Raw genomic sequence first — 19,810 nt, 5'->3', positions numbered from 1 at the left:
ATATCGGGAGGGTAAAGGAGGACCCTCTCCCAATCACCCCCAATTCTTCCATCTTTGGAAGGCTCCCTACCCAGCTCCCCAACTCCAGTTCCCCCCAGATTGCGCGTCCCGGAAGAAAGCCGAAGAGGCGCCCCTTCCCACTCTTTAGCCCACAGTATATTGAGGACCGAGCCGCACCCCAGCGGCAGCATCTCTGGCCCAGGCTGCGCTGGGGGGCTGGGGAGGCAGAGCTGTGGAAGGGGGGTGGCGTGCGGTGGACTCCTTTCCCTTCCCTTCCCTCCTCCTCCCCCTCTCCCTTCCGACTCCCAAATTGGGGGCCGGGCCAGGCAACTCTGATTGGCTGGGGGACGGGCAGCCGGCTCCCCCTCTCCCAGGGGCAGGGTTCCTCCCCGCTCGCCCTCGGGATGGTATAAAAGGGGCCCGGGCCAGTGGTCGGAGCAGACGGGAGTTTCTCCTCGGGGTCGGAGCAGGAGGCACGCGGAGTGTGAGGCCACGCATGAGCGGACGCTAACCCCCACCCCAGCCGCAAAGAGTCTACATGTCTAGGGTCTAGACATGTTCAGCTTTGTGGACCTCCGGCTCCTGCTCCTCTTAGCGGCCACCGCCCTCCTGACGCACGGCCAAGGGGAGGGCCAAGAAGAAGGCCAACAAGGCCAAGAAGAAGACAGTAAGTCTCAAACTTTTGGGGGTCCAAGGCTACTTGGTATCTTGTCCCGCATTGGGTTCTGGGGGGATCCACGACGTAAGCTGAGACTCGGGATGCTCCAGAGGCTCAAGGATGAAAGGGAGATGGTGAGGGCTCTTCCTCGGCGCCCTGGGGGGTAGAAAGGAGCGCACTCTGGGCGGGGGTGTAGATGACCTCCCCGCCAGCAGTGGGAGGAGGAGATGCAGCACGGCGCGAGTTGGCTCAGGAGGAGTCCCGAGCGCACACTGTGAAGTACAGCGGGGAAAATTGGTTCTGGGCGCCGGGGACGCGTAAAGTACGTCGAGGATGGGGTGGGGGCGCCGAGTCGGGAATTTGGAGCCCAAGATGTAAAAGTGGTCGGGAAGGCTAGGGGATGATTCATAAGAAAAGATTGTTTGCCCTCTCTGCAGGCTAGACAGTGTTCCTGGGGCCGCAGAAGTGCTGGGCTGAGGGGGGGAGGGGGCGCTGAGAGTGGGCGGGTTGCAGGCTGAGAAACTTTGGCGCCGGCTTGGAGGGGCAGGGTCCTTGCGCCCTCTGCTGAGCTATACTGGCACTGAGCCTCCCTGGCCAGCGCTTCTCTGCGCAGGAGTCGAAGCGGGAAAATGGGGTTGTTGCCTGGTGTGGACCCCACCTCTAGACTTTGAAAATAAAGTTGGGGACGGGGTAGCTCCAGTCTCTAAAAAGTGGCCGGTCGGGGGAAATTGCTTAGGGTGGCCCGCCACCTAGTGGCCGCCTGGGTGGACGCTCCGCGGTGGGCGTGGTTAACTAACATCATTTACGGACTTTTTGGATCTTTGGTTAACTAACTTCTTTGGCGGACTTTTTGGTTCTTTGGCTAAGGAGTGACCCCTGGCACTGGCTGGCTTTGGGAAACGGGATTTGTCCTTGAGAGAGGCTGTTTGAGATGTCTGGGAAGTGGAGGTTAGGGCGTATCCTGCTCTAAGTCTCTGGTACATTTTAAGTCTCTGGGCGGGACCCCACGCCCGTCAGCTCCTCCCCATCCTTCTAGCCCCGCCCACGCCATCCCACCTGCCCCGGGAATGAGATGGAATCCTGCCTGGACCTCCCATCTCTCCTCCCAGCCCCTCCTCCGGTCTCCACCCAAACCACTCCCCACAAGCCTGCCCTCCGGACCAGGCGCCTCCGGTTCTCTCTCTTTCCACTCCCCCACTCCCCGCTCCCCCACCCGATGGCTTTTTATTTCACTTGGCTTCCGCGCCAATGCGCTGAGGTTGGAGTTGGAAGCAACTCCAGCCTAAAGCTTTGTTTAAATTCCTGAGAACTGGAAAGAGTTATAGCCGACCTGGCCCGGCGCCTCAGCCCTGTCACTGGTGCTGATGAGAAGCAGATGAGCTTTTAAGGATTTGGGGAAAGGAAAAACAAAAGGACAGGGGGAAAAAAAAAAAGGAAGAAAAAAAGAAAAAATAAAGAAGGGAAGAGAGAGAGGCCAGAAATAGAAAATCTAAATGTGCCTCTCGGACCGAGGGGAAGCGATGGTGGGATTGAGGGACCAGGAGCCCCAAGGTGGGGGACTCGCAGCGCCGCTGACGGCCCCCGTCTTCCCCCAGTCCCACCAGTCACCTGCGTACAGAACGGCCTCAGGTACCATGACCGAGACGTGTGGAAACCCGTGCCCTGCCAGATCTGTGTCTGCGACAACGGCAATGTGTTGTGCGATGACGTGATCTGCGACGAAATCAAGAACTGTCCCAGCGCCAGAGTCCCTGCGGGCGAGTGCTGCCCCGTCTGCCCCGAAGGCGAGGGTATAGCTCGGGACCTGGGGCTGGGATTAGGGTGGGGGGGCGCTCCCTTGCCCCGTGCAGAGGAGACCTCTATTGCTGGGAGCACCTGGCGCAAGCCCTGCTTCTAAGCCGCGTCTCTTCCCTCCCTAGTGTCACCCACCGACCAGGAAACCACGGGAGTCGAGGTAATCCTCTGCCCTCGACTCGTGCGCCCCCGCCCCGGGACTCTTCACAGTTGGCTTTCTCTAACCCGACGTCTTTTGTTTCTTCTCCCCCAACCCGATAGGGACCCAAGGGAGACACTGGCCCCCGAGGCCCCAGGGTAAGCAATGCTCTGTCTCGCCTGTTGGGGGCTGGGGGTGGGCGTGGCTTCTGGCCTGCGCTCACCTGGCCCGCCCCTCCCACTGCAGGGACCCTCTGGCCCCCCTGGCCGAGACGGCATCCCTGGACAACCTGGACTTCCTGGACCCCCCGGACCTCCTGGACCCCCCGGACCCCCTGGCCTCGGAGGAGTAAGTGGGAGAGTCCAGGCGTTCCTGGAAGGCCTTGGGGGCCGCGCCCCACTCCCCGCCCCCATCAGTGTTTTTGTTTGTTGTTTTGGGGGAGGCAGAGGGCATACATTTGGATAATTTCAGGCTTCTAGGAAAAAAGAGAGAGAAAAGTTGCAAGAACACTGCAAAGAACTCACATATCCTTCAGTTTGTCACATGTGTGCTTTGTCAGTCCCTGTCAATTTATACATATAATTATATGTACAATGTATGTATACATGTAATGTACATACACATTATCCGGGTTTTTTTTTTTTTTTCTGAACCATTGGAAAGTTGCTGGTATCATGTCTCTTTGCTCCTCAATACCTTAGCATGTAGTTCCTGAGAACAAGAACATTCTCTTACATGGCTCTTGCACAAGGATTGCATTTTGGAAATTTAACATTGGGACCATACCATTATCTAAAATGCAGTCTGTATTCAAAGTTTAACCAATGTTCCCAAAAATATTTTTCATAGCATTTTTTCACCCTTGATCCAGGATCCAATCCAATGTCAGGAGTTGCACTGAATTGTCAGGTCTCTTTTGTTTCCTTTCATCTAGAACATTCCTCCGACTTTCTTTGTCTTTCCTGTCCCTGAGATTTTTTGAGGAGGCCGACCTGTTTTGTAGACTGTCCCCCCGTTTGGGTTTGTTGGGTGTGCCTTCATGATTAGATGTGAGTGATGGATTGGGGGCAGGAGTCATGCTGTCTTGCGAAGTACGCGTCCCATCAGGGGGCACGAGATGTCAGTTTGTCCCAGTACTGGTGATAGCTTCTGCCTTTCGACGCACTGTCCTGAACCTGCTTTCTCATGCGCTCTCTCTTCTAGAACTTTGCTCCCCAGTTGTCTTATGGCTATGATGAGAAGTCAGCAGGAATTTCCGTGCCTGGCCCCATGGTGAGTCACCAGCTGGGGACGTTGATGATAGAAGAAGAGTAGATGGGGGATCCGGACAGGATGGGCCAGTGAAGGCATTTGGGGTGACGTGGTTAACTTAGGAGGTCTTTGGGACCTCAGAATCCAGAGAGGATGCAGGGCAAATGGATAGTCTCAACAAGAACCATGGGAGATAACCTTTCCTACAGAGGTGTCATTATGGCCTCCCTTTCTTTCCTTTCTGTAGGGTCCTTCTGGTCCTCGTGGTCTCCCTGGCCCCCCTGGCGCACCTGTGAGTATCCAGGATGTCCACACCACCTTGGGCTTTGGTCTTTTGGAGGGAGGATTGGCATAAGGGCCGGGAAGGTGCTCAGAGATTTCTTGGTGAGATGGGGCCACAGATTGGTAGGGACCTACCCTTCTAACCCTACCCCTTTCTCCTTGTCCTTCAGGGTCCCCAAGGTTTCCAAGGCCCCCCTGGTGAGCCTGGCGAGCCTGGCGCCTCCGTAAGTGCCCCTGGACTTGTACCCTCTGTGGAAATCCACACTCCCTCCACACGGATGTGGATTCTCCTATTGAGGGGCCACCATCTGTGGTCTTTCTTACCCCCTCCTTCCAATCCCAGCCTTCTCCTTTTTTCTTTATCCTGGTCATTCTAACGTCCTTTCTTCCTGTCTCCTCTAGGGTCCCATGGGTCCCCGTGGTCCTCCTGGCCCCCCTGGCAAGAACGGAGATGATGTAAGTAGCCCTGGCGAGGGGATACCACGTGACCCCACCTCCCACCTCCCTGGGTTAGGTCCCTGTAATCTCCACCGCTGTGCCCTCATCACCTTTAGGGGTGATACCCAGAGAAAGGAGAGCGTGTTCTCCCTGACACACGGGAACGTCCTTGAACAAAGAGCCTCCTGGGATGTTTCCCCACCTTCCTAACCAGCGTGGCTGTCCCTCCCCTCACCCCAGCCACCTAAAAGCAGTCTCCGACCCCATCCCTTTGGGGTGAGCAATTTCCCTAGGCTTGACCACCCTGGGCACCTCAGATTTTCACCCCGTGTGGTGAGATTAAGATGCTGGTGACAAAAAGAAACAGAAATTCCTTTGGAGAGATGCAGAGTTCACCAAAGAGGGTGCTTCGTGGTAGATTTAAACTTAGATAAGATTCCGGGCCCCAAGGCCTGACCCTCAACCTGACCCCAAGAAGATCTGGGTCTTCCACACTTTTCCAACTCAGGGAGCATGGGCGTGATGGCTTTCTCTCTCTCTCTCTCTCAGGGTGAAGCTGGAAAGCCTGGTCGCCCTGGTGAGCGTGGGCCTCCTGGACCTCAGGTGAGCAGGATGGTGTGGCTGGCCGCCAAGCTTTGCTGCACTTGGCCTTCATTTGGGAGCTATGTCCACAGGGGTGTCCTCTAATGGCCTTGCCTTTGTCTTTCTTTCCCGTTCTCTGCAGGGTGCTCGGGGATTGCCCGGAACAGCTGGCCTCCCTGGAATGAAGGGACACAGAGTGAGTGCCCTTTGCATCATCCAAGTTCCCAAAGTCTCTGCATCCCACCATTCCAGCCCTTTCCCCAGAGCATCCTGGTGTGTGTCTTGGGGCGGGGGGGGGGGTGTGTGTGCGGTGGCAGCTACCCAAGTTCCAAGACCCAGCGAGCAGACCCCCCAAAGAATGTCCCTCCGTTGGGAGAAAAATCCCGGTAAAGGGGTGGCGTGAGATCTTGGGCCAGTGGGGCTTTGGTCTCGCTCAGACACAGGGGGATAGCTGTGAAGACCTCCCCAGGTCTGGGTGGGTGTCAAGGTGGTCCACTGTCTCCACAGGGTCTCACCTTGGCCCTCTTTCCTGTCCTAGGGTTTCAGTGGTTTGGATGGTGCCAAGGGAGATGCTGGTCCTGCTGGTCCCAAGGTAAGAGGTGGTGGGAATGTCGTATCCTCTGCCTCCGCCGCAGTCCCTCTGCGAACGAATTGCTAACCCTCTTCTTGGCTCTTTAGGGTGAGCCTGGTAGCCCTGGTGAAAATGGAGCTCCTGGTCAGATGGTGAGTGGGTCCAGTTCTCGAAGGAAGAGCGGGAGCCGGGGGAAGGGACAAGATGGGGGCTTGGGGGATAGGGATGTGTCCCCCATCTAACTTGGCCTCTCTTGGTTTCGTGGTCAGGGCCCCCGTGGTCTGCCTGGTGAGCGAGGTCGCCCTGGACCCCCTGGCCCTGCTGTAAGTACTCCTGGCCCCTTGGGGGATCTCGGTGTTCTGGAAGGGGTTCCCTGCCAGCTAAAGGGACTGGCCAGCCCTCAGTGAATGTACCTGAGGCTTCTCCCCTCTCTCCTGCAGGGTGCTCGTGGAAATGATGGTGCTACTGGTGCTGCTGGACCCCCTGTGAGTACAGCTCCTGGACTTCGGTGCCTGGGAATGGGGAGGGGTCTCAGTGTCAGCTCTTGGGGCTGGGACACAGGGCAGGTCTGAACCCCAGGACCTCTTCTGTCCCAGGGTGTGACCTGTAGCTGCCATCTTCCTTCTTGCTAACACCTCTCTTTCATTCACAGGGTCCCACTGGCCCCGCTGGTCCTCCTGGCTTCCCTGGTGCTGTTGGTGCTAAGGTGAGACCCCCTCCTCTGAGCACAGCTCCCATAGGCTAAGGGGAGGGTGTCTCCCTTCTCCCCAAACCAGAGGGACCCAGAGTGGCAAAAGAGAAGCCCATCCCCAACACTTTTGTCCTGGGGTCCCCTTCTCTGATCTTGGAGTCCCGAGTCTTGGCCTCCTGTCCTGGGTCTCCAACCCCTGCCATCTGGAGGTGAGATTGGGTTCCCAGGGTGGCTCCTGACATGTCCTTTCTTCCAATCCAGGGTGAAGCTGGTCCCCAAGGAGCCCGAGGCTCTGAAGGTCCCCAGGGTGTGCGTGGTGAGCCTGGCCCCCCTGGCCCTGCTGGTGCTGCTGGCCCTGCTGTAAGTGTCACCTCCTCCGTGTCTCCGTGCCCCTCCCCAACTCGGAGTCCTGGACGGTCACTCACCCACCTCTCTCTGTACCACAGGGAAACCCTGGTGCTGATGGACAGCCTGGTGGCAAAGGTGCCAACGTAAGTATCCTGAAGGTTTCCGAGCTGCCCCTGGTACCCCCGCTTCCACCCACCCTGTGCCCGCCACTCCTGGGCTCAACGTGTGCTGCCTCCCACAGGGCGCTCCTGGTATTGCTGGTGCTCCTGGCTTCCCTGGTGCCCGAGGCCCCTCTGGACCCCAGGGTCCCAGCGGCCCCCCTGGTCCCAAGGGTAACAGCGTAAGTACCACTCTCGCCCTCTGCGCTGGCTCGTCTGGGGAGCATGAAGATCCAGCCCAGCTGAGAATCCCCGACCCTCCACTCATCCTCTTCTCTCCCCACGCAGGGTGAACCTGGTGCTCCCGGCAGCAAAGGAGACACTGGCGCCAAGGGAGAGCCCGTAAGTCCCCCAGCTCCATCTCTCTGCCCCGGGAGCCCCTGGCAGGGAGGTCCAGGGAGGCATAGGAGCCCCTGATGCTGTGTATGTGGGGGGGTTCCCAGCCTCCAGCCAACTCTGGAGCGGGTACCAGGATGGCGCCTCACCACAGGCTGCCCCCTCTCCTCTGCCCTCTCCAGGGTCCCACTGGTGTTCAAGGCCCCCCTGGCCCTGCTGGAGAAGAAGGAAAGCGAGGAGCCCGAGGTGAACCCGGACCTGCTGGCCTGCCTGGACCCCCTGGCGAGCGTGTAAGTGCCCCCTTCTCTGCCCCGGTGCCAGCCCGGTGCCCGGGTGTGTGAGCTCACTGGCCTTCTCTCCTCCCACAGGGTGGACCTGGTAGCCGTGGTTTCCCTGGCGCCGATGGTGTTGCTGGTCCCAAGGTAACGTCTCTTCATGGCTGGGAGACTGACCTTGAACGTGCTCTTCCAGATGTAGTCAGCCCCTCCCCCTCCCAGCACCCGATCGCGCGTGCGCGTGCCCATCCGGGGCCTACAGACCTCTCCTCACTCTCAGCCTCACCTTGACCTTCCCACCATCACCAATGCCCCCGAAAGCACCCCCACCACCCAGGAGGAAGTCCATGCCGGACTTGAGAGCCTCAGTGTTGCTTTGACTCCCCCCATCAGGGTCCCGCTGGTGAACGTGGTTCTCCTGGCCCTGCTGGTCCCAAAGGTTCTCCTGGTGAAGCTGGTCGCCCCGGTGAAGCTGGTCTGCCTGGTGCCAAGGTGAGACAGCAGACCTTTGCCTGGCTTGGCCCAAGACCCTGCCCATCCTCTGTGGGCTCTGGGATGACATGTGCACTGGAGCAGGACCTCAGATCTGCCGTCTAGAGCATCCCTGCTCCCCCTCACCTCCATTCTCCCCTTCCCCCTCTCCCACCTGCCTTCTCCCTCCCTCACTCACGCCTCTCTGCTTCCCTCTTAGGGTCTGACTGGAAGCCCTGGCAGCCCTGGTCCTGATGGCAAAACTGGCCCCCCTGTAAGTATCACCACCAGCGCCCCCCGGGTGGGCTCTCTGCCACTCTCCTGACCTCTCACCCTCTGTCCTCACCTCTGCTTTTGTGCCTTCCATCCTCAGGGTCCCGCTGGTCAAGATGGTCGCCCTGGACCCCCAGGCCCTCCTGGTGCCCGTGGTCAGGCTGGTGTGATGGGTTTCCCTGGACCTAAAGGTGCTGCTGTGAGTATTCAGTGAGACGTGTCACGGGGCAGACACACGTGGGATGGGGGTGGGCGTGGGGGGAAGAGTCCTGGCTCTGGACCCAGCTCTGCCCCTGACCTGCTCTGTGGCCTCGGGCCACTCACTGCCCCTCTCTGGGCCTCAGTCTCCCTATCCATCAGATGAGAGACCTCTGCTAGCTCTATTCCTGAAAATGAGTACTGTTGCCCCACCAGCCGCCCCACACACACATGGCTATAGGATGGGCCTTATCCATGATAGTCGCTCCCAAATCTTGTGGGTTCTTTGAGGTTCAAAAGGAGATATCAGAGCAGATGAAAGCCCTCTGCAGCTCAGCTCCCCAAAGGGGTACCATGGAGAGAAGAAACGGGACAGGGTTGGGAGAGGAGCCCAAGAGGCAGGTGCCCAGGGAGGCGAGGGCTCAGGGAGGGGCCAAAAGATGGAGCAGTGGGAAGCCAGCAAAGGCCTTCCTCAGGGGCCAGACCTGAGAGATAAAAAAAGCTCCTTAAAGATTCCACTCAAGAGTTCCCCTTGTGGCACAGCGGAAACAAATCCGACTAGGAACCATGAGGTTGCGGGTTCAATCCCTGGCCTCGCTCAGTGGGTTAAGGATCCCGCGCTGCTGTGGCCGTCGTGTAGGCTGGCAGCAACAGCTCCGATTAGCCCCCTAGCCTGGGAACCTCCATATGCCGTGGGTGTGGCCCTAAAAAGATAAAAGACAAAATAAGTATAAAAAAAAGTACATAAATAAAAGATTCCACTCAAAGTAAGACAGGAGGGACCCAGGACTCCCTGGCTTTCCAGCCCCTCTCAACCCTAACTCTCTTTCCCCACAGGGAGAGCCTGGCAAAGCTGGAGAGCGAGGTGTTCCCGGACCCCCTGGCGCAGTTGTAAGTATCTCCTTCTGGTCCCTGTTCCCTTTCTGCTTGTGCCCACATCCCATCCCTGCATCCTGCAGGAGGGATGCAGGATGCTGCAGCCCATCCCCAGGGTGTCAGGACCCCGGCCCCAGGCCACTCACCTTGCCACCCTGACCCCTTTATCCACTCTCTCCCCACAGGGTCCTGCTGGCAAAGATGGAGAAGCTGGAGCTCAGGGACCCCCCGGACCTGCTGTGAGTGTCCCTCACAGGGAGGCCTGGGGAGGGGGCACTATGGACCAGGAAAGGGGGAACAGTCCCCTGCCCCCCTTCTCCTGGGCCTTCCCATGACCACCACGTCCCCTCTGTCCCCTCCGTGCAGGGCCCTGCTGGTGAGAGAGGAGAACAAGGCCCCGCTGGCTCCCCTGGATTCCAGGTGAGGCCTCGCGGGCTGTCAGGTGTCGGGAGAGGGGCGTGAACGACACCTCTTCCAGATTCTAATTCCTCTGCTCCCTCCTCCATTTCCCACCTACAGGGTCTCCCTGGCCCTGCTGGTCCTCCTGGTGAAGCAGGCAAACCTGGTGAACAGGTAAGAGGTAGCCGAAGAGATGGGGAGCGCAGGGAATACACAGGGAGAGTCTAGCCTTCCTAGCTGAGCAGATCACCAACAGCTAGAGAGATCAAAGTTAGACACGAGGAAGGACTTCCCATCATGAAGGGAGCTGTGCCTCTGCGTGACAGGTGCATGATAGATGCACGAAAGAGCTGCGTGGCTGCTGCTCTGGAGGACTTCTTTGTAGAGCTACTGGAATACTCAGATGCCCTCAACCCCAAGTTTGGGGAGAGGGATAATCCCAGTTCAGGGCTGAGAAGGGCTTGGCCTCTGACCAGAGACCCCGAGGGCTAGCCCCCCGGGAGGACAGGAGTGCTTTCTAGTGGGGAGGACCAAGGTCCTCACTCTTTGCCCCCCTCTCCCCCTCAGGGTGTTCCTGGAGATCTCGGTGCCCCCGGCCCCTCTGGAGCAAGAGTAAGTAGAGCCTCTTCTGCTTCCACCGCGACGCCCCGCCCCTGGCTCTGGCTCTGGCTCTGGAGCTGCCATCACGTGCCCTGTCCTTCCCTTCCCAGGGCGAGAGAGGTTTCCCCGGCGAGCGTGGTGTGCAAGGTCCCCCCGGTCCTGCAGGTCCCCGTGGAGCCAACGGTGCCCCTGGCAATGATGGTGCTAAGGTGAGCGCAGCATGGGGACCAAATCTCCCCCTTCCCGGGGTGGGGGATGCCTGGCTGTGACCAAAGCCAGCCTGATGCCTGGGCAGGCTGTTGGGGGGGATCAGACTGGGGTGGGGTCCATGTGCCGCCTGAACTTCTGGGCTGCGCACCTTTCTTTTTAGCTGCTGCCTGTCTTTGGCCTCAGAACCAAGGCTGGGAGAAATTAAGAGGGGACGCAAAACTGTGACCCACTTTTGGGACTCACTCTAGTCTTCTCGGTTGTCCTCTAGGGTGATGCTGGTGCCCCTGGAGCCCCTGGTAGCCAGGGCGCCCCTGGCCTTCAGGGAATGCCTGGCGAACGAGGTGCAGCTGGTCTCCCAGGTCCTAAGGGTGACAGAGTAAGTCGAACTCCCCCTCCCCTGGGCCCTGGGTGCTTCCCATCTCTGCTTCAGATCCTTCAGCATCTCTCTCTCTCCCGTCCCTGGGGTCCCGGTCCTTAATCCTCCCTTCCTCTCTGGCCTCTTGGCTGATGAACCCTCTACCTGCAGTCCCTTCTTCCCTTCCCACAGGCTACCATGGCAACCAGAGAAGGGGCGGGAGGGGGGGTGCCCTGTTCATTCCTTGACACAGGCAGGGGCTTCTTACCCTAGCCGCCCCCCACTGCCCCGGAATCTCTATACAGACATCTTTCCCCTGAAAGATCTTGAGTCTTTGGCACAGGTCGGGGCAGAGCAGACACAAACACGTGGGGAGGATGCTCTTGATCGCCTCCCTGCCCCGCGCTGCAGGGCTCAGGCCTTCTTCCGCCTTTAGGGAGATGCTGGTCCCAAAGGTGCTGATGGTGCTCCTGGCAAAGATGGCGTCCGCGGTCTGACTGGCCCCATTGGTCCTCCTGGCCCCGCTGGTGCCCCTGGTGACAAGGTGAGGGGGCCACCTTTCCACCTTCTTCCCTAACACACAGCTTCCCCAGCAAGCCTGAGCATGGCTCTGCAGGGGAGCAGCTCCTGCGATTCCAAGCTGGTGACTCAGAGATGGGGAGATGGATGGGGTGGGGGGCTCTCCTGGGAGTCATCTGCCAGGAAGATTCAGCATGGTCCCCTGACTCGGAGCCTCTTGTCCCTCCCTCTCAGGGTGAAACTGGTCCTAGCGGTCCTGCTGGTCCCACTGGAGCTCGTGGTGCCCCCGTAAGTACGGAAGACCCCATTAAGGCCCCATACTCGGCCCTTCTCTCCCTTCGTACCAACCCCTGGCTCTCTTTCTGTCCCTCCTCCACCTTGATTCCCACCGGCTCTTGTCCCCACGGGGGGTGCTCCTCAGGCCCTCCTCCCCCCACCCTCCAGTCCACCCTCTCCCCGCTTCCCCCAGGTCACAGCATCTCTCCCTTTGCCTCCTCCTAGGGTGACCGTGGTGAGCCTGGTCCCCCCGGCCCTGCTGGCTTCGCTGGCCCCCCTGTAAGTACCAAGATCCCCTTCCTCTTCCATCTCCAGCCAGGCCATGGGGCCCTGGGTGACTGGATGAGGCCCGTTGGCCTAATTCGGAGGGGGAGGGTGGAGGAGGGATTGTCCTCCGTTGAGGCATCTTCCTGCCTGGAGTTCTGGTCCTTCCGCAGCCACCTCCCTGGGCTGGCACCGCCCTCCCCTCCACTCACACCACTCCCTCCTCCCCCAGGGTGCTGATGGCCAACCTGGTGCTAAAGGCGAACCTGGTGATGCTGGTGCTAAAGGCGATGCTGGTCCCCCCGGCCCTGCTGGACCCACTGGCCCCCCTGGCCCCATTGTGAGTATCTCCCCATCTGGGCCCCACGCTGCTGGCAGACTGGATCCAGGACTGGCCTTGACGCCTCTGTGCTCTCCTGCAGGGTAGCGTTGGTGCTCCCGGACCCAAAGGTGCTCGTGGCAGCGCTGGTCCTCCTGTGAGTAGCTGGCTCTGACTCTCTGCTGAGGTTCTCCCCGACCAGTGATTGGAGGTAGGGGCAGCCGGGGCCCGGTGAAGGGGCCTTTCTCCCTCTGATTGCGTCTCCGTTCTCTTCTCCAGGGTGCTACTGGTTTCCCTGGTGCTGCTGGCCGAGTCGGTCCCCCCGGCCCCTCTGTAAGTATCTATGGCGGAGACCCCACTGGTCTGGGGTGGCGTGAGACACAGGCTGTCAGGGGTGCATGCACCCAATGAGGCCTTGGTGATGCTCCAGAATCTGCCAGACTCTGACAGCCCCTCTCTTCCCCATCCAGGGAAATGCTGGACCCCCTGGCCCTCCTGGCCCTGCTGGCAAAGAAGGCAGCAAAGGTCCCCGTGGTGAGACTGGCCCCGCTGGGCGTCCCGGTGAAGCCGGTCCCCCTGGCCCCCCTGGCCCCGCTGGTGAGAAAGGATCCCCTGGTGCTGACGGACCTGCTGTAAGTGCACATCTCAGAGGGGTCTAGACTGGGGACATGGTCTCTGGCCGCTGGAAGTCACCTCACCCCCATCTGCTCCCCACAGGGTGCTCCCGGTACTCCTGGACCTCAGGGTATTGCTGGACAGCGTGGTGTGGTCGGCCTGCCCGGTCAACGAGGAGAAAGAGGCTTCCCTGGTCTTCCTGGCCCATCTGTGAGTGTCCCCTCACCTTGGGAACCCTGGGAAGAACCGTTATAGGACTCAGAGGGGGGCAGGATGGAGGAGGTGGGGTCAGCGAGGACAGATGTGGCCGATGATCTGGGGGGACCCAGGGCCCTGTCCCAGTGCATCTCTGGCCTGACTCCTTTTCCTCCCTTAGGGTGAACCCGGCAAACAAGGTCCTTCTGGAGCAAGCGGCGAACGTGGCCCCCCTGGTCCCATGGGCCCCCCTGGATTGGCTGGACCCCCTGGCGAGTCTGGACGTGAGGTAAGCGGCTGCCAGCCCCATGCCAGTGGCCTCAGTGTGCCCACTTTGGTCTTTGCCTGAGCCTCCCTCCCCGTGGCTGTCGCTTACCTCCCTCCTCCTTCTGCAGGGAGCCCCTGGCGCTGAAGGATCCCCTGGACGAGACGGTGCTCCTGGCCCCAAGGTAAGACGGCCACACCCCGGGGCCACACCCCCACCTGCGGCTCCACCTGGCCCCTTCAGCTACAGCTAACTCGGGCTTCCCTTCTCTCCCCACTCAGGGTGACCGTGGTGAGAGCGGCCCTGCTGGACCCCCTGGTGCTCCTGGTGCTCCTGGTGCCCCCGGCCCTGTCGGCCCTGCTGGCAAGAGCGGCGATCGTGGTGAGACTGTAAGTAGCTAGGCTCTGGCTGGCTGCTTCTGGCCAGGCTGGGCACTCTCCAGGCCTGCCAAGGGGTCTACAGCTGGACACCCGACTTCACCTGGGCAGGGGAGGGGCGGAGGTCCTGCAAGATGCCTGGGCCCTTGGCCTCCCTGGAAAAAAAATTGAGCCCCAGGCGAGTTTTCCTGTGGAGCAGCGGGTTCAGGATCCAGCATGGTCACGGCACCGGCGCGGGTCGCTGCTGTGGAGTGGGTTCGATCCCTGGCCTAGGCACTGCCACCCACAGCAGGCATGGTTGCAAAAAGAATTGAGCCCCTTTTCAGCCTCGAGGCCCCTCCCCCAGACAGCACCTTGTCTCCCCTGAAGGATGGGGTTTGTCCCCAGCTGCTTGCCTCGGCTTACATGAAGCTGGACTTTACTCGGAAATTCATCTAGGGCTTGGGAGAGATAGATACAGTGGGAAAAGATGTGAAGAAAGAGGCATCTGGCCACTGAGGGGTGGTCTCACCTGCAGTTCAGGCTGTACCAGCCCTTCGCAGGGCTCTCTCTGACCAGGATCTAACATTCTCTCTGTTCTCTCCAGGGTCCTGCTGGTCCTGCTGGTCCCATTGGCCCTGTTGGTGCCCGTGGCCCTGCTGTAAGTGCCCTAGTCCGGCCCTCGTGTCCTCAGAACCCGTGTCCAGATGTGGACTGCACCCCATTCAGTGCTGTTGGACCTCCCACCTGACAGCCTGTCCCTCTCTCTCTTCCAGGGACCCCAAGGCCCCCGTGGTGACAAGGGTGAGACAGGCGAACAGGGCGACAGAGGCATTAAGGGTCACCGTGGCTTCTCTGGTCTCCAGGGTCCCCCTGGCCCTCCCGTAAGTATGCTCAGCCCTCCCCAGCCCCCGGCTGCCACTGCATCTTCTTTCCTCACCCCCCCAAGCCCTGCTGTGTGATGGGGGGAGGCCGCGTCGCCTCCATTTCCCTCTCTGGACAGTCCTTCCCCTCCCTGGGCAGCGACTGGGGTCTGAAGAATAATGGGCCCTTCCAAGTAACTTCTGCGAGGATGAGGGGTGCACAGAGAGAGGGTGTGGGAAGGGTCTCAGCCTATGGACCAACCTGGGGCTAGAATAACGAGGTGGCTGCGTGGGGAGGTGGTTGGCCTCCCGTGACCCACACTCTGCCTGAACTGCCTTTGCCTCTTTCCTTCAGGGCTCTCCTGGTGAACAAGGTCCCTCCGGAGCTTCTGGTCCCGCTGGTCCCCGAGTGAGTCATGCCTTCTCTGTATCTGCTCTTCTTGGATGCCGAGCCTAGGCTCACCGCAGGGCCCTTGGCCTGGGACACGGGTGTCCCCCGCCTCTCTGGAGAAGGGTCTCGGGCAGGGGATGAAAGAAGGGAAGAGGGGTCCTGGAAGACCTTACGAGGCCCTCGGCCTCCCCCTCCTTGCTCCTTCCCGATCTAGAGTTTCCTGGCCTGGCTGTGGCAATGAGCCACGATGCGGCTGAGGAGCCAGGAGCAGGCAGAGCGGGTGGTGGGCTTCTCTGCCAGAGCCAGGGTGGGCCTGTGCTTTCTGGCAGGCTTTCTCCAACCAGCTTCCTTCCTCCAGGGTCCCCCTGGCTCTGCTGGTGCTCCTGGCAAAGATGGACTCAACGGTCTCCCCGGCCCCATCGGTCCCCCTGGGCCTCGTGGTCGCACTGGTGATGCTGGCCCTGTTGTACGTAGCCACGCCTTTACCTGGTCTGCCTGCGGCCCTCCTGCCCTGGAAGCACCGAACCCCAGTAATCCGCCCTCTCCTCCCTCTCTGCACAGGGTCCCCCCGGCCCTCCTGGACCCCCCGGTCCCCCTGGTCCTCCCAGCGGCGGTTTCGACTTCAGCTTCTTGCCCCAGCCACCTCAAGAGAAGGCTCACGATGGTGGCCGCTACTACCGGGCCGATGATGCCAACGTGGTCCGCGACCGTGACCTCGAGGTGGACACCACCCTCAAGAGCCTGAGCCAGCAGATCGAGAACATCCGGAGCCCCGAAGGCAGCCGCAAGAACCCCGCCCGCACCTGCCGCGACCTCAAGATGTGCCACTCCGACTGGAAGAGCGGTGAGGGCCGGCCCGGCGGTCCCTCCTCCTCCTGCCACGTAGGGGGCTGAGCCCAGAGGGGCCCATGTCCCATACCTCCCCTGACGCCATCTCGCCCTGCCCCACCGCAGGAGAATACTGGATTGACCCCAACCAAGGCTGCAACCTGGACGCCATCAAGGTCTTCTGCAACATGGAGACAGGCGAGACCTGCGTGTACCCCACTCAGCCCAGCGTGCCCCAGAAGAACTGGTACATCAGCAAGAACCCCAAGGACAAGAGGCACGTCTGGTACGGCGAGAGCATGACCGACGGATTCCAGGTGCGTGAGCTGGAGCCACTCTTCCAAGATGGGCTGGCCCAGGGCTCCGCAGGGGCCCAAGGGGGGTTGATCCTGGGTAACCCAGACCTCTGCTACGTGTGACCGGCTGGGAGGCAGGACCCCGGAGTCCTCGAGACTGGCTGGGACACAGGGTGCCTGTAGGCAAGGGGTGCCACCTCTGGACGGGGGGGGGGGGGTTCCCTGGGGTATCTTCAGCGGGACGTCAGGGAGGGAGGCCAGGGACCAGAGGCTCCGGCACGGTCGGTCCTTCACTCCTCGCTCTCCCACCCCCCCAGTTCGAGTACGGCGGCGAGGGCTCCGATCCTGCTGACGTGGCCATCCAGCTGACCTTCCTGCGCCTGATGTCCACTGAGGCTTCCCAGAACATCACCTACCACTGCAAGAACAGCGTGGCCTACATGGACCAGCAGACCGGCAACCTCAAGAAGGCCCTGCTCCTCCAGGGCTCCAACGAGATCGAGATCCGGGCCGAGGGCAACAGCCGCTTCACCTACAGCGTGATCTACGACGGCTGCACGGTGAGTCCAGCAGGGCCCCCACTCGTCGGGCTCTGGCTTCCCAGGCAAGCCCGGTGCCCCCCACCCGCTCACTCCCGCTGGGTGACACCCCTGTCCCATTGTCTCCCCTTCACCCCAGAGTCACACCGGAGCCTGGGGCAAGACAGTGATCGAATACAAAACCACCAAGACCTCCCGCCTGCCCATCATCGATGTGGCCCCCTTGGACGTTGGCGCCCCCGACCAAGAATTCGGCATTGACCTTAGCCCTGTCTGCTTCCTGTAAACTCCCTCCGCCCCAATCTGGCTCCCTCCCACCCAACCCAATTGCCCCTGACCCTGGAAACAAACAAACACCCCAAACGGAAACCCCCCCCAAAAGCCAAAAAATGGGAGACAATTTCACATGGACTTTGGAAAATATTTTTTTCCTTTGCATTCATCTCTCAAACTTAGTTTTTAAATCTTTGACCAACTGAACATGACCAAAAACCAAAAGTGCATTTCAAACCTTACCAAAAAAAAAAAAAAAAAAAGAATAAATAAATAACTTTTTAAAAAAGGAAGCTTGGTCCACTTGCTTGAAGACCCATGTGGGGGTACGTCCTTTTCTGCCCGTTGGGCTTATGACACCCCAACTCTGCCCTTTCTGCTCCTTTCTCCATGCCTTCCTGGGGCCTCCCCTCCACTGCTCCCCAAATCTGAGTCTCCCCCAAAGACACAGAAAACAATGCATTGTCTGCCCGGCAACCAAAGGCAATGCTGAAACACCCAGTGGCCCCCCAACTCCCAGCCCACCCCCCTCACCCAGCACCCCCAAACCCTGGGGGCACCTGGAGTTCGCGGACTGCCAAGGAAGCCTTTACCATCTGGCGTCCCCGTCGCCTTGGCAACATACCCCTCTTTGTTTTTGAGGGGAGCATGCCAGGGAGACCACCGGCCCTTCACCACCGGGTTCGAAGGAAAGTCAGGAGGGGCCAAGACAGAGCAGAAACCTCGGATTTGGGACCCAAACGGGCCAGAGCCCCGTGCAACCTGGCTGGGTGGGAGAGACTGACCGCTCTGTTCCTTGCCTAATTGTGTTGCTGAAAGACTACCTCGTTCTTGTCTTTGTGTGTCACCGGGGCAACTGCGTGGGGGCGGGGATGGGGGCGGGGTGGCAGGGGCTCCTCATTTTATACCAAAGGTGCTACCAATGTGACGGGGGCGGGGTGGGGGGGGGAAATCATTGGTGCTACATGGAAGTGGAGACACACCCCGCCCCCTCAGGCCAGCAAATGTTCCTTTTTTGTTTCAAAGTCTTTTTTTTATTCTTTGTTTTTTTTTTTTTTCCTTGTGGATGGGGACTCATGTGAATTTTCTAAAGGTGCTATTTAATGGGGGGCGAGAGTGCCGGCTTTGGACAGGGCCACTCGCTCTCCACCCTTTCTTCTTCCCCCTCGGCCGCCTCTCACCCCCTGAGGCCTCTCTCCCCCCACGACTTCCTCTCTCTCCTCTGAAACCCTCTCCTCCTCAGCTGCATCCCACCCTCGTGGCCTCTCTCTCTCTCTCTGTCTGTCCTGTGTCCTCTCTCACTGGGTTTCAGAGCACAGATGCCCAAAGCACAAAAGCAGTTTTCCCCTGGGGTGGGAGGAAGCAAGAGACTTTGTACCTATTTTGTATGTGTATAATAATTTGAGATGTTTTTAATTATTTTGATTGCTGGAATAAAGCATGTGGAAATGACCCAAACCAATCTTGCACTGGCCTCCTGATTTCCTTCCTTGGAGACGGAGGGAGGGGGAGACCTGGGGGAGGGCGCTTAGGGGGGGTGGGTGGGCTCTCTTCTTTCTGCGCCCCCCCCCAACACCTTGACGACCCCTCCTGCTTCCGCTTGCCTTTCTCAGGCTTTAACACTTTCTCCTTGCCCTCTCAGCATGCGCATGCGCGTGCCTCTACCTCCCCCGCACATCCTCGCCTGCCCACCCTGAATGTCCTGGCCCAGCGATGCCACCAACTCTCTCGCTCCGTCCACGGTTGGGGGGGGCACTCTGCAGGGTTGGGGGGCACTGGGAGGCTGGGTTGGGTGAGGGAGGGGTGCCTGGGCCCCCCCCCCCCAGCAAGTTCTCTCCCTAGGCGAACTGGAGGGTCCTCTGGCCTCTTGACCCTTGTCGCTGGCTCTGAGCTCTACCAAGAGTGACCAGCAGGACCGCACCGTCAGAGGTTGCTGAGCCTGCGTGGGGGCCCAAGGAGACCTGGAGAAGAATGCTTCCTGCTCCTTCTTCTGGGACCCCAGGAGAGCCTTCCCAGGGCCTTGGAGAGCTGCTGTCCAGGGACTAACCCAGTGCTCTAGGAAGGCTGCAGGCCCTGACCAGCTGGGAAGGTCTTAGGTCCCTCTTGGCCTTCTAAGTTCCCCAAACATGAGACCTCTGGGTGTGGGGTGGCCTGGGGAGGTCATTTTGCCCAGGCCCTACCTCCTGCCCATTCCTAACCCTTTTTAAAAATCTGTGCGTCCTCTTCTTCCTTCTTCTCCCTCCCTTCCCTTTTCGCTCACCCTCTGCTGCTGGCTTGAGAGCTGAGGCCCCCAGCGGGAAGATGACTGGTCCCCTCCCCAGTCTCAGGGAAGGGAGACAGAGAATCCAGGAAGCCAGAACTCAGCAGACGAAGCACCCAGGGACCTAGAGATGGGTTGAAAAGTTGACAGCTGTCCCACCTGCCTCCCAAGGTCTCAGGGCCTAAACCTCCAAGGCAGGAAAGGCCCCTGTCCCTCCCTGGGGTCCATAGAAAGAGGGACAAGTCTGCACGGACCATTTGCTGTGATATTAACACCTTGGCTGTCATTAAGTAGTCTTGGCTGTTAATTATGTCCTGTGATAATGTATCATTAGCACGCCGACCACATAGGGTAGGGAACTGCAGCTAGTAAACAAAAGTTTGTTCCTATGCAAATTACCCAAAGTTAGCAGGTGATCCTTGGATCAGTGCATTGATGGGTGATATCTGCCTGACACCGTCTTTGGTGACTCTCATCCGCCCAGGACCTCCGGCTCCCCGGGCCCTTGGCTGGCTTGGCCCCATCCCCCTCTGCCCCCATGGGGGATCCAGAAGCATCCCGAGCCTGGCATCCAAGGCTTTACCTGGCCGCTACTCACCTGTTCCTTCTATCGCCTCCCCTGCCCACACCAGTCACACCGGCAAAT

The 19,810-nt window shown here is 59.8% G+C and overlaps 1 protein-coding gene across 1 annotated transcript; it reads left to right on the top strand.

Annotated features, from left to right (window-relative positions):
* The first annotated feature begins 426 nt into the window (after positions 1-426).
* On the top strand, positions 427-18,362 carry COL1A1 (collagen type I alpha 1 chain). Its single transcript, XM_047757101.1, has 51 exons — positions 427-667; positions 2,254-2,448; positions 2,578-2,612; positions 2,714-2,749; positions 2,838-2,939; positions 3,795-3,863; positions 4,090-4,134; positions 4,295-4,348; positions 4,527-4,580; positions 5,112-5,165; positions 5,287-5,340; positions 5,683-5,736; positions 5,823-5,867; positions 5,985-6,038; positions 6,156-6,200; positions 6,368-6,421; positions 6,668-6,766; positions 6,853-6,897; positions 6,996-7,094; positions 7,201-7,254; positions 7,431-7,538; positions 7,617-7,670; positions 7,917-8,015; positions 8,215-8,268; positions 8,368-8,466; positions 9,303-9,356; positions 9,527-9,580; positions 9,708-9,761; positions 9,861-9,914; positions 10,308-10,352; positions 10,451-10,549; positions 10,819-10,926; positions 11,342-11,449; positions 11,659-11,712; positions 11,926-11,979; positions 12,197-12,304; positions 12,387-12,440; positions 12,563-12,616; positions 12,754-12,915; positions 13,001-13,108; positions 13,275-13,382; positions 13,489-13,542; positions 13,640-13,747; positions 14,322-14,375; positions 14,491-14,598; positions 14,933-14,986; positions 15,327-15,434; positions 15,530-15,812; positions 15,923-16,113; positions 16,410-16,652; positions 16,771-18,362. The coding sequence occupies exons 1-51, from the start codon at positions 556-558 to the stop codon at positions 16,915-16,917; spliced, it is 4,401 nt and encodes a 1,466-aa protein (XP_047613057.1). The 5' UTR covers positions 427-555; the 3' UTR covers positions 16,918-18,362.
* Positions 18,363-19,810: the final 1,448 nt, after the last annotated feature.

Source organism: Phacochoerus africanus, chromosome 14 (genome assembly GCF_016906955.1).
Source record: "Phacochoerus africanus isolate WHEZ1 chromosome 14, ROS_Pafr_v1, whole genome shotgun sequence".
In the NCBI taxonomy this organism is placed as follows: Eukaryota; Metazoa; Chordata; class Mammalia; order Artiodactyla; family Suidae; genus Phacochoerus; species Phacochoerus africanus.
This window is presented reverse-complemented; position numbering and strand designations above follow the sequence as displayed.